The following is a 13448-nucleotide window of genomic DNA, read 5'->3' on the forward strand; positions in this document are numbered from 1 at the left end:
CAAGAGTTGAGGACCCTTGTCCTGGCTGCCCTTGTTTGTTACCAGTGCTGCCCTAGAGCAAGAGACCAGAGAGCTGAGAGAACTCATGCTTTAATAGACACCGAAATCACAAAGGAATTAGGCCCAAACGCCTCAGCAATTTCAATAAAAAATATGAAAACAAAAAATCTTTTTACATGGGTAGATTTCAGAATATAAAAAAGTTTAATGCTTGTCTGGAAACGGGGGATTTTAATTTACAAAAATGTCCGTATATAACACTGCATAATGTGGAGAGCGAGTGCTTGAAGAGTCTTTGAGTTCCCATTTCGATGCTCTTTCTTTCTCTTTTTGTCCCATTCCAATGCTCTTCTGTTGAGTCCTGCAGCCGAGGGTTGAAGCTTTCCATACACATCTGAATCCTTTCTGGGTTGCACGGCAATGCAACGAACCCAGAACTGCTCAGATCCATTATTACCACCCAGCCTGAAGCTACCAGTGTTTGCTATGGGATTCGCTGTGCACATGGATCTGTTCTGCAACGTGAAAGAGATGGTCACAGAACGAGTTTGACCTAACGAGAGGAAGCTGTGTACACCAGTCTTGGCCAAGCTATAGCACCTTTCAATCGTTTTTTTGCTTTACTTCAATAGGGTATGAATAAAAAGGACAACCAGTAGCAGGCCAGGGTTCAGGCTAACCAACAAAACGGGATTTTGTTCCGTGAGATTGTTCACTGTTCCCCTTTAGTATCAGCCACAGATAGCCAAGAAAATATCTGCCATCAAGTATCTCACAGTAAAACACATGGGATAAAACCAAACTGAAATACATTCCATGGCCCCAGGGAATCGTTGCACGTGGCAGGTTTAGTGTGAAAGTGGGTAACACCGAACTCTTATTGCTCACTGTATTAAGCAGTGTTGTCACTTGTACCATGCACAAATACAACAACGACAAATGCATTTAAACGCCACAGAAGGAATTCTAATATCAAACAGAGAATATCATGTTATTTTCATTTCCTGAATTTCTCCACGTATTGGGCAAACCTGATAAAACTGTTTTTTTTCCCTCACAAAGGGGTTGTTTCTCAGTTGGGGGTGGAGGAGTGAGGCACAAGGTGTGTGAAGTGTCTCCCGGACATAAGCAAGCATGCATGTTGACGGCTCTCATGAAGCCAATGGAAGTGCCCTGTGCCAAGTCCATGGAAATCAACTTCTCAGAGACTTGTTCTAGTGACACCCAACTTCCGTATTTATACAACACCAATTTCCCATATACTGAACATCTGACCCCTCCCTGCTTCTAACACAACCCTCCCCTTAGAAAATAAACCACAAACAGAAGCACCATCACCCCCCCACCCCGAGTTACTTCTTTCTGAAAACCTTAAGCCAGTATGAAACCTACTGGCAGCATGAAAAAGGGTTGTACCAAAATGACAATATAGAATTTCCACAGAATAAAGAGCCTTTAGCTACGGATGTAAACTACAGTAAAGAGGCTTATTTTCAGCATGTAATGCAGCACTACAGGGAGTATTTGCTGTTGCTATACATAAAAAGCTGCCCACTTCCATCCTGGGTGTTCCTGGGATGTCGTTTTAAGTTATGCTGGTCAGAAACAGAGCAAGTCACACCGAGTCCCTCAGCAGTTGTGTGACCATGGCAAGCTGCACATCAGCAGTCACCATCGACCTGACATGTCAGTGCTGTACTGACTCATTTTGGCCCTCTATTCCAATGTACCCCACATAGTGATGGAAAGACAGTTATCTAGCACCACACCATCTCAGAAAGATGCAGTATACAGACAAGTAACTTGAATCGCACAACCTGAATGGATTTAGTCAACTTTGTTTTTTCTTTTGCTACATTGCATAATACGAGTAAATGAAGAACTACTCTTTTTGTCTTTCTTGCACTGAAACCTTTGTGACCATCCATCTCTCGTTAGCTGACTGCAACTACACAGTCTGATGTTCTTTGCCCTTAGAGCTTGTGTTAATCTCTCGCAATAGCAAAAAGGAAATCACTCTCCTAACATCAGTGGCTTCCAGAATATACTCATAGCAAGCATTTCATACGTGCGCCATGATTAAGTAGAACCTAAGTCATTTTGCATCATGGTATCAGAATTGAATCCTCTGTCCTGCTATCACTCTTTCCTCCCGAGATCCCCCCAGGGTCACAAATACTCAGGTCCACATTTCCAAGAAGAGCATCCAGACGTGATATAAGTGCAACAATTACCTGCATCAGCAATGATCCCCTAACCAGGTTGGAGATCTGTCTGCACTCACCATTCAGGTAGTCAGCTGCAAGACTGAAAGTCGGCTTAAGATCCCTCTAAAACTCAGGGCCTAATTAATAAGCCTCACAACACCTCCGTGAGGTAGGTAAGTAAATATTACTATCCCCATGTAGATAGACAGGGAAGATGAGGCACAGAGAGGTGAAGTGATGAGCCTTCAGTCACTTGACAAATGTTGGGAGTGCATAATAGAAACCAAAAGCCTTGGTGATCCAGTGCTCCGACTTCATAGCACGCGGCCTGTGAAATACTCTGCTTGGATCTAAGTGCACGGTGTGGCTGAGTTCATGTCCACAGTTATCAGTGCATGTAAATTATCACTTTGATTCTGATTACGTCACTACATTTAATGGCCACTTAAAAAACAGAATAGCCTCCAACTTGATCGACAGCACCTAAATGCCATCTAGCCTAGGAAAGCTTCCTGTCTTTCCCATATCACCCCTGGGGTGCTCTCTTTTCTCCACAGATCAGAAGGTGCACAGGTTCTGCATACAGCTGGTCTGCACGTTCCCTCATGCGTGTGTCCTCACCGCACAATGACACAAACATATCCTGCCTGTGGACACCGGTGAACTTGCTCCTGAAGAAACTTGTTTCCACAGCAGGGGAAGGTCCTGCAGATGTGCCCATTTTAAGCTACTAGTAAACACTTAATAGGGTCAGAGAAGGATTTACTTGGCTGGGTAACTTCTAAACCACATACACTGATGTCACATTCCTGCCAATGTGGAACTACAAAACAACTTTATGAGCCTCAGTGTCTGTAACCCTTTTTTTTACACACTCAGCAGACAGAAGACATCTGTACTGCTCCAATACTTGCCAAGTCAAAGATTTCACCATGGTAACATTGTGTGCCGGAAAGATCAGAGCATCGATAAACACAGAGCTCACCTCTCTGGCACACTCACCACCTCACGCTGAGGCTCACCTCTCTCCATTATACCCAAAACATTCTTGGGGAGCAGATCAACCAGCAGAGTCACCTGAGAGGTTTCTCTCCAGACACAGTTACCTGGGATGCAGGTTTTAGAAAGGGGCATCTCTCTCCTCTTGTCTTTGTATTTATCAATGAAAAGAGAACTGCTATGGAGTTGCATAGTCAGCAACTTGTGTTTTGCTAAGCACTTACTGGAGATACCTAGAGGTGTGTTATCTCCTCCTCTCTGCCAGCCTTTCAACCAACCAGAGAAATGGCTTGCACTGCTGCAGGCAGAAACCCGTGCATGCTTCATGGAAGTTCTGCCTCCTCTCATCTCTCTCCAATCCCTGATATGTATAATTTCTGTATAAAAAGCCAGCTGTAAAACCTCCTGTGAGGATAAAAAATACAATGTGGTGGCTTAAAATCTAGCATTTTATGAACAGAAAGAGATACGCTGGACTGGCTGCAGCAAAAACAGAATGCTACATAGAACCTGTGAAGCAAGTCTGGCCAAAGACCTGGTAACAGAAACTAAAACCCATCTGCGTGAGGCCCGTGTTCCTACACAGGAACAGCGAGGGCCAATCTGTCACATTTCTGTGTATTGACAAAGGTACGACCATGGCTTCTTAGATAATATTTTGTGGTTCTGTATCAATAAAGGCAAGTGGGCAGAAGCAAATACTTTAACCAGACTTGAAGTCATCAGTTGTTACTCAAGACATTTCAACATTTGGAGGAAGGAAAAAATCTTCCTGGTGACAAGAATTTATAACCGTTCCCAGATGGGAGCCTCATGGGGCGTACAGTCCCCGCAGTGCTACTGGAAGGTGGAGGGTGAGCTGATGTCACTGCATTTGTACTTTCAGGGTGTCTGTGTCCATTCGGAGGGTTCTTTTGTGGAGAAGCGAGGTGTTGCTCAATAGAAAGGTCCTTCAGTTCCAGCTTTTCTGCATTTTCTTCTTTGCTGTGCCGTGGAGATAAATTTAGCAAGCTGAGGACATCTTTCTTAGAAGTCATTGTACCGGGTGCTCCTCGGAGAATCTTGATTGGGCCACTGGAGTGCTGGGGGCTGTTCTGCCAGAACATCTTTAAGTTGTGAATCGCTTGCACTTTTTCATCAATGGCAGCCATTTTTAGTTTGTCTATGTCTGGAGCATCGGCTGGACTAGAGCGAGCGGAGCCGGTGGATGAGTAAGAAAGAGCTGGTGATGGAGTGCTGCCAGCAGGAGACTGATGCCCTGAGCTTGGGGAGATATTTCTAGGTGATTTAGAAATATGAGCACTGTAAGGAGAGCTGGGGTACTTGAGCTTAAAGTGTGGCTGCTCAGTTAAGGACCCATGTGAATCACAACTTGGAGATGGCTGCCCACTGTACTGGCCCGTGCCATCTTTGTTTGACATCTCCGATGCTGTGGGGCTATTATAGCCAGAACTCACTTTCTGAAGGGATGAACTCCTTGTTGGAGGCTTTGGTTTAATTGCAAGAGGTGAAGACTGATTTTTCTGACTCGAGCTGATTGGCCTGCTGAACGCACTGGTCTCTGATGATTTGAATGCAGACATACCTGCTGGTGTGGAAACTGCATCATCTGAATTTTTGCTCTTACTTATTTGACTGCTGCTTCTCTGAAGACGTTCAACAGCAATGAGGTGACTCTGAGTTTCCTCCAGGATTTTTTGGGCCAACTCTTGAGGATCAAGCTTTGGATTACTGTCTTCTTGGGATTTGACAGTGCTGTCAGTCTCAGTACTAGACTGGTCAGATTCCCCAGTATCAGAACTTGCAAGTTTACCAACTTTTTGGAATGGTGAGTTTGGGCTGGGAATAAGAGTCATTTTAACAGGAGAATTTGGAGTGCTTATGCTCCCTTTGGAATTGACGGGCTCTTTAACACCACCAGTTTGACCAGCTTTGGCCTGTTTGTGATCAGGGGAAAATCTTGTTTTAATGTTTTCCTGGTAACTGGCCAAAGGTTCATTGCTGATTATAGAAAAGCCTTCATATTCTTCTTCTACTTTGCTGGCTACCACGCTGGTTTGCGGAGACAACTGGCTCTGCACTGCAGACCTATGTGGATAGATGTTCTTGGGCCTCTCATAGTCCTGGCGCCCTCTGTGTCCCACACCATCCAGCACGCTCTCTGGCTTGGAAACAAAACTCATGGAAGAGGCAATGGAGCTCAGGCTATACACAGAAATGGCATCTGATGCGATGCCATCTGGACAAGTAGGAGAGAACGGTGGGTTTTGGTACTGTGGTACAGGGTTGGAAATAGACTGAGCAGAAGCCAGAGACTCAAGTGATGAGGAACTGTCCAGGCTGAGGCGCTTAGGCAGCTCTGTAGAATCTAAAAAAGAAATTAAAAACAGTACAAATGTGCCCTTAGATACACAGAAATAGTAAACTAAACCAGGCAATGTTTTTATCAGAACTATGAGAAAATGCTATAAAACATGCACTACAGTACTTTAAAAAGCCAACAAACACAACAACAACAAACCAAAAAATCTATTACTTAGGTGAGAAAAACAATGAGCACAGGTCAGGAAATGCATGGACAAGGGCCTCAGACCAAACATCCTAAGGGAAAACTTTGGGAATTCACCAATTGATTAGGATTTTATATCCCAAAATATTCCAGCTGCTCCCGTTTACTCCTAACTTTGTCTTCAGGCAGATCCGAATGTTGCTTTTAACATTAAAAAAATGCCTGCTGCACTTGTTAAATGATGCATGGCCTCCGATGCATGTAGGATGACGAATGTGTGATGTCAGCAAAAGGAACGAGTGTGAGATTTCAATGTAAGTCATACTGATCAAATCATCAGACAGCATATGAGCAAAAACCACACTAAGTAGCTTTACCAAAAAGTGCCAGCAAGGACTGTAGAGCAAAGTGCATGGTCCTCCTATTAGCTTGCTTCCCAGTTTTCAGAATCACCTCCTCTTGTCCCACTTCACAAAGGTCAAAACCTGTAGCAGAATAAGGAGTAAAAAGTCACAACTCGTAAAAAGATCCTATGCTCTAAACAAGCATCATCTTGTTTGTAACACACGCAGAACAAAGAGACGTTAAATTCTGCAATGCCCTGGAACAACATCTCTTTACTTGCAATACATATTTTACTGGTTATCCTCCAATGCCCTTCCCCAAAAGCCTTTGCTGATCCAAGTCAGAAGATCCTGGTACATACTATCATCATCCTGGCCTATTGGACAGGTTGCCCAGCAAAAAGAATGACTGATTCTCTTCAGGTAGGAAGTCAGAAGCAAGTATGCATTATGAACAAAGGAGAATCAGATTCTGAAATTAAAACAGCACCAATTTGCTGTAAACCCTGAAATCCACCATCTGTTGAACTCAGGAGTCCAAAGAGAACCCAGACAAACAAATCTACAGCTGTGAGGCTCACGCTGCTTCAAGCCGCTATATGAGACACCAGCAGTAGCTTCAGAAAGATAAGGAAAGAAGTGTTTCCTACCTAGAGCCGCCAGGAACTCATGACAGCCAGGAAGCCTCCAGAGTTGGACACTGATAGAAACCTGGATTGGTGCAGAGGAGAAATCCTGTTCCTTCTCACCTGCCTGAAGTTGAACCAGGACTTGATGTAGCTGAAAATAAAGCAAACGTTATCCATTCCTCACAAATCAAATCACTGCTTTTCTGACAGTCACACCTAAGGAAACGCACTGCTGACAGCCCCTCACCGAGACACTCTTACACTCAGCTGCTGCTCTTAACAGAACAGTGAGATGGAAGATCTGAGTAGAGAGAACAGTCCAGGGACAGCAATTATAGACACACTTGAACAGCAGCACATCAAGGGACAGAACAAGGGGGAGGGCTGGGGGTGTAGTCAGTGGAAATTGAGTAAGGAGGAAGCACAGCAGGAACACAGGGGAAGTGAAAGCAAAGGGGCTGCTCACAGACATTTGCTAATGCCCGTACCACAACTGAGTGATACTCCTTAAATGAAGCCCAGAAAACTCATTCTCAGCATTTAACTGTGCACAAAACAAGTCACAAGAAGCTATGGAAGACTTTCCTAATATCTTCATGGCTTCCCAGAAGTGAATTTACTCAACACTGCCCAGGGGACAGGAGTAACAAAATTGAGAAAAAATAAAGTATTTATGAAGATCTGACCCAAATTAAGGTGCCAGGGCCTCATCTACCCCAAAAACAAATCTGGAGCTGGAAGGATGGAAAGTCATTAACTGGGGACCAGCTAACCTCAGGACCACCCATGTCTACCAACCCACAACAGCTTACACAGTCTTTTTCCACATTAATCAAATTCAAGGCCTGAAAGCAGGGTGAAGGTGGTACCCTGCAGCTCAGGGAAATGGCATTAATCCTGCACAGCAGCATCATTCCTCTGTGCATGTAATATACTCACCATTCCCACCACATTTTTAACAGCCTTCAGGCAGCAGATAACAAGGAAGGAAAAGAGAGGAGAAAAGAACACAGGTTACTCTGTGCTACAAAATGCCTGCGACAGGAAGCGCTGAAGTGTAGCGACACATCCACATGCAAACCAGCATCCTGACTGCAGGATGCTCTATTTTGAGAAAGAAGGGAGCAATGGAAATGGCTTGAGCTGTGAATCAGGAGCCCAGCAGTGTAGGAAGAGGCAGCTGGAACCTGGGAATGCCCAGCAAATTGCAATCAGCTCAGACAGAAGGCAGGCAGATAACCAGACCAACCCACATTCTGGCAGAAGGCTGAACATAAAGCCCATCTCTTCTTTTATCTGGTATACGTTATTGGCATGTAAAACAGTAATCAACCCCTATATATTCCTTGTAAATGTAGCAGCATCAGAGTTGGTACTTTTGTGGCTCCTGCCTTCCAGCTTGTACTAAAAATCAATACTTGCCATCCAGAGCAAGAGATCAGACTGCCCACCTCACTGCTTCACTAACAGCAAGAGCACCTGCTCCCTTACAACTCCAATCACCCTTACTGGAAAGAGATAAAAGCAACACCTATCGACTGAACTGACAGTATTCATGCTCCAGTTCTGTTTAAAGTCTTTTCTCCTTTGGGACAGGCTGCACCTTTGCTGCTCACCAACTGAACTGCTGAGAAGGAGGAGGCAAGAACAGCAAGTAACAGCAGAAGTTGTGAGAGTTCAGCTGAAAAATCCTGATCTTATAACTAGGTAGGCTCTTGCAAAAGGAAATTCTGCCTATGGTTTGGGCTACACAAGAAAATATGCAGAAGCAATGCAATATTCCTGCCAGCCTGAATATTCTCCCCTGAGTGGTTTAACTGTCTGAGGCAAGAAGACAACTGTGAAGTAATCTCATGGACAGTCAAACATTCAGACCTGGAATGTTGTCCTCATCACATCCCACTTACAGCAAGCCTCCCTCTGGTGGTAAGGAGGAAGAAATAACCCTGATACTTGACAACAGAAGTCTCGGGCACTAACAAATGAGCCAAGGCAAGAAAACAAAATACCATGAAGGATAAGCCATTAGAAATATTCCTTGTGCTACTGTAACTTCTGACAAGAAACTATTTCCTTGAAGCAGACATTGGCTAACTGACCCACAAAGCAACTTCTTAATGGATAACTGCAAAGCTGGAGCTGTTATTTTGCATTTTGTGTGGACAGACTCGACACCACAGTGTGAATGGGAGCACTACAAAACCACACGGAGGTAATCCCAGCTACTTTTCCTATAATATCTCTGCATGGGGAAGGGGTGAAATAAAGTATTCTGTTCACCTGTTCATGATGTGTAGTGTATTCATTTACTCAAGCAAGTAAATGATCACAAGATAAAATTCATTAGAGGAGCAATTGGGACAGTAAGAAACACACAAGGGAAAGCTAGCCAGGCAGGTGGCACAGAGTGAGGTTAGGTTCTTCTAGGCATGATACAAAGACAGGGAAGAGGGAAGAGTGTGAAGGAGGTGGGGAGGGCTGAGGTATGGGGGAGTGCCTTGGCCACAGGGTGGCATTACATTTCTCTTACATTAGGTGAACTCTTGCAGCAGAGCTATGAGCACTCAAACCAGAAAAAGTATTGGCTCAGTAAGTTCTAAGACCCCTAGCATCGACCAAAGCCTGGTACTGTCTGGGTTGTTGGTAACTACAGTGTACAAAATCAGCCAACACAGGCCCTGGATAGGATGCAGATACTTAGTTTGGATAGGCCAAAAAAACTATTAGTGCTTCTACCACTTATTTTCCACGTTTTGCTTCTCCCTCACTGTAGTATGTATATTAAGTTTTCACTTCTGTCCCTGAGCTGAGACCCAAGGCCATGCAGCCCAGTCATACGCCTACTTTTTTCTTTTCTGGACACACACTTTCATTCACACAAAGAGGGAAATATAGAATTTCAGTCTCTGAGGCTGATAAAACTACAGCATAAACCACTCTGCGCACTTCTGAATTTACTGACCTGGAACGAACCATTTGGAAACTGGTACTGGAGAAAAACCTCCAACTTACCCTGTTGATGAGCTGTTCTCCTGTTTCTGAAGCTGTGATAAGTTTACAAAGTGCCTGAAGTGCAGGGTTAGGCAAACCTGGAAAACACCAGCAGAAACAGATTGTTCAATACCTGTTTACTGTCCACTAGGAAAGCAGCAACCTGAACGGAACCTCAGCTTATTCCTAGAACCTCTCTCCCCATCTGAATCATTCTGGAAACAGCAGCAATTTCCAGAAAATATTTTTTTTTCCAGCCTTGCATCTGATTATAGAAAAAAGGAAGAGATATCAGACTGCTCAGATTCTGGACCTGGGAGTAAATGATTCCCATCTATAACAGTTTCAGTTAACGTTTACTTCCAGAACCTCTATTCTGTTTCATTATTGTAGAAATCTAGACCAGCAGCACCATTCTACAGGCTTACACCAAAGAAAGGCAGGAAAAGGCAGATGTCTCCTAGGTCATAAGAGAAAAGAGCCTGCAGCTGGTCAGCTTCTTACCTAGGAGGGACTGTATGGTGCTGCTGCACTGCTGCAGTCGTTCACCAGGGTCAGAGGTGGGGAAGAACACTGCTGCTGGCAGGCCACTGGCTGGAGGGTCCAAGCGAAACCCCACTGCTGTGAGCAGTGCCTGCCAGCCTGGAATACCTCCAACTTTATTCTCCACGCTTTGCTGGGAAGTGTACATGGAATTGTGCTGCCCATTCTGGATTCGCTGCAATGATTTCTCCACCTGTGAGGAAAATACAACATTAGCTCACTATAGAAATGATTTTTACTAACCACGTTGTTTTACACAGTAAAGAGGCAGGAACAACACACTGAGGGACAGCTAGACTGGTGATGAACCTGTCACACATAGAAAACTAAGTGCCCTTGAAAACAGAGGCACCAGTAACTCAGCACCCACAGATTTAAAATCACTGTGACAAGTACCACTGTGCTCTGGGACACTGGGTAAATGAATGCCACAGGAACTAAGAACCAGTCTGATCACGACCATTTCCAATAGGCGGGCAGTGGCATCTGTCTGCTCCAGATGACTCACTCTCAGGTTCCAGTCTCTTAAGTACACTGTTCATTACCAGGCAAGAGCATGCAGAGCTACATGGTAAAGAGTAACAAGAGGAAAGTGGCCACAAAACCCAGTAAGTGGAATGACTAGCAATGTTCCTGAGTTTCCATCATCTCATGGATACTCCACATTCCTGTGGGTCTACAGAAGACATACTGGAAAGAAAAAAAAGACAAAAAAGCACTACAAGTAATAAGAAAGTATCCTCATCATCTGACATCTTGGCCTCCATCCTGGCTCTCCCCACAGCAGGCGACTGGCACATGTGGGAACAGAAATGCCTCTCATCTCCAAGTCTGCCCACAGACCTCAGGCACTAGCTCTGCACTCCCATGACTGCTTTCTTGCAATCTCCATAGTGATTTTCCTTGTCAAAACAATTAACCTCAATGATAATCTCGTTTTTAAAGCACAGACCCAATTCAACAGCTTACACAAACCAGATGGGACTGGGAAGGATTCTTGTCACAACACAACAGAGGAATTCATATCCACTCTGGAGTCTCCTTCAGGTGTCCCATTGTTTTTACACTGACTGATTTAGCAAGATACCAACTTATGGTATTAAAGAAGGGTTGAAGGTTCATATCCAAGTGTGAGCTAATACACATCAGGGTGTTTCTCTTCCCATTCTTCATTCAAAGACTCATCTCACTATGGCAGACTGCAAGCCCCCCTCCCATGCCTGCTGGGTGCTGCAGTATTGCCTCCCTTACCAGATGGAGCAGGACACGCAGGGCGTCCCGTGCCCTTTCAGGATGCTGCAGAATCTCAGTCAGGGCCTGTCCTACCAGTGAAGAGGGGCTGTTCAGCTTCATATCGCTCCCAATAAGCATGAAGCCTGCAGGGTTCAGAAGAGTCAGACTGAGATCAAAGTGAGACAGACTGAGAACCTCTATTTGTTAATGGAAACGTGCAAAACAGGAGCAGGTAACTTCTGCCTGCTCAGACTAGTGACATGTAATGGTTTATTGCACCCTGCATTATTACTGACCACTCACTGCCCAGTTCTATAGAATGAACCTCCAGAAAGCTCCTCGATGCTTCTTACTCATCATCCTCTATTAAATCAATACTGGTTTCCTGCTCAAACAAATGGAATAACACTGTCTTTCAGTTAAATGTGCCCCTACAGATCTCACACACATACTGAATGAGTGATTGTATTGCACATTATTTCTTTGTAGTCATGGAACAATTGTGATGAAACACACTTCATCTTGCAATTGCTTTACATTATATCAAATCCACAGCCCACTTACTGAACAGTGAAATACCAATGTTTCTACCTGACACTGACATTCAGCCATGCTCAGAATTAGGGCCTGAAACACGGGCTGAGTTCTGTGTGAGTACAGGGAACACGCTGCTCCCACCTACCTGCTATCACCAATTCTTACTCAATTCAAACTCTCTGGCATAAAAGCCCTTTCTAAAAATCACAGATTATCAAAAGACAGATTCCTCCTACCTGCCCAGTTGGATGGATGGGAGAACTGCTTGCTGCTCTGTACAGTCTTCATAGCTTCACCAAGAGCTGCGCTGGCTTTCATCCCATTTAAGAGGGAGGAATAGAAGGCGTGTACAAACATTTTGGAAGCAGCCACTGGAACAGGCCAGAGGGACACTAGGACACACTGAGCCCCAGCAGCTAGGAATGCTCTTGTCAAGCCAATGACTCCATCAGCAGTGACTTTGCTGTTGGATTCTTGGTAAGAGCCAAGAACCACTAATTTTACAGGAAGCCGCAGATCCAGGACATCAGCTGCAGTCAGCAGAAACTCCTGGAGAGGAGGACAGTCTGAGATGCTCTCCACATCACTGGCATCATCCTGCATGCGAAGGGATTCTGGAATTGTGTAGGGGTTCCCAAATGAACTCTTGCTGCTGGCTGGATTGCTGTCAGTGTTGGGTGTCAGGACCAAAGCAGCAAGCTTCCAGGAGACGTGGGTTGCAAAATGGACACACTCTGCCTGAGTGAGGGCACTCATGACTCTCTCTTTTGTTGCTGCACTGCCAACTAAGGGTTGGCAGCCAAGTAACTCTGATACCATAAACGCTTCCTCTTCTGCAGAGGGCATAGGTCCCCACAGCCACCTATCCATAACTGCTGAAGGGAGCTTGGGATTTCCTATGACAGCTGCCATTGAGGTAGAACTGGAGTAAACAGAAGTATTCTTCTTCCCATGGGACTATACAAAGAGAAAAAGAAAGCAAAAATGGGGTTCAGAGATCTGTCTGTTGAGGTGTTGCCAGTAAAGCAATCTGTCTCCTTGGTTCTAAATAGAAGTTTGGATGTTGTAATTATTAAAAAAGCTCTGTATTTCATTAGTTTTTTTCCATTTAAATATTCCAAAGAGTATCTCCGCTTTAGGACAGTCAAGATTTCTATCCCCACTTCCTGGGTTAATGAATAGATTAAAATAGAAAGAAATATACTTAGCCCAGGTCATCCTGGAGGGCTATAGGAGAGCTGAATGTATAAAGAAGATCCCAGCTTCCCACTTTAAGGGAGGATTATTGGTAAACATTTACTACCTGGTTTCTAGCATCTGTATTTCAAGGATCAGCATGTCCACTGCCAACAGTATCCTGCTGTGTGCAACTGATTACTGGGGCCTTGCAGTGACCAGAAACCCTTACTCTCCACATCAGTAACAAAGAAGATATTCAGACCCTTCTGCTGTTCCA

At 44.6% G+C, this 13448-nt stretch overlaps 1 protein-coding gene across 5 annotated transcripts in view; it reads right to left on the bottom strand.

Annotated features, from left to right (window-relative positions):
• Positions 1-74: 74 nt before the first annotated feature.
• TTC28 (tetratricopeptide repeat domain 28) overlaps positions 75-13448 on the bottom strand; it is a 119332-nt gene continuing 105958 nt past the window's right edge. For 4 of the 5 annotated variants that reach the window (XM_032447827.1, XM_015877937.2, XM_015877938.2 and 1 more), the window contains 8 exons: positions 12229-12949; positions 11474-11598; positions 10184-10415; positions 9701-9777; positions 7628-7651; positions 6710-6839; positions 6093-6200; positions 75-5574 (listed from right to left, as the gene is read on the bottom strand). In XM_032447827.1, the coding sequence (XP_032303718.1) occupies positions 3950-5574; positions 6093-6200; positions 6710-6839; positions 7628-7651; positions 9701-9777; positions 10184-10415; positions 11474-11598; positions 12229-12949 (3042 nt within the window). In that variant the 3' untranslated portion in view covers positions 75-3949. The remainder of the gene's footprint in view (positions 5575-6092; positions 6201-6709; positions 6840-7627; positions 7652-9700; positions 9778-10183; positions 10416-11473; positions 11599-12228; positions 12950-13448) is intronic. The other variant, XM_032447826.1, reaches the window with a different exon arrangement.

The sequence above is a fragment of the Coturnix japonica genome, chromosome 15 (assembly GCF_001577835.2).
Source record: "Coturnix japonica isolate 7356 chromosome 15, Coturnix japonica 2.1, whole genome shotgun sequence".
In the NCBI taxonomy this organism is placed as follows: domain Eukaryota; kingdom Metazoa; phylum Chordata; class Aves; order Galliformes; family Phasianidae; genus Coturnix; species Coturnix japonica.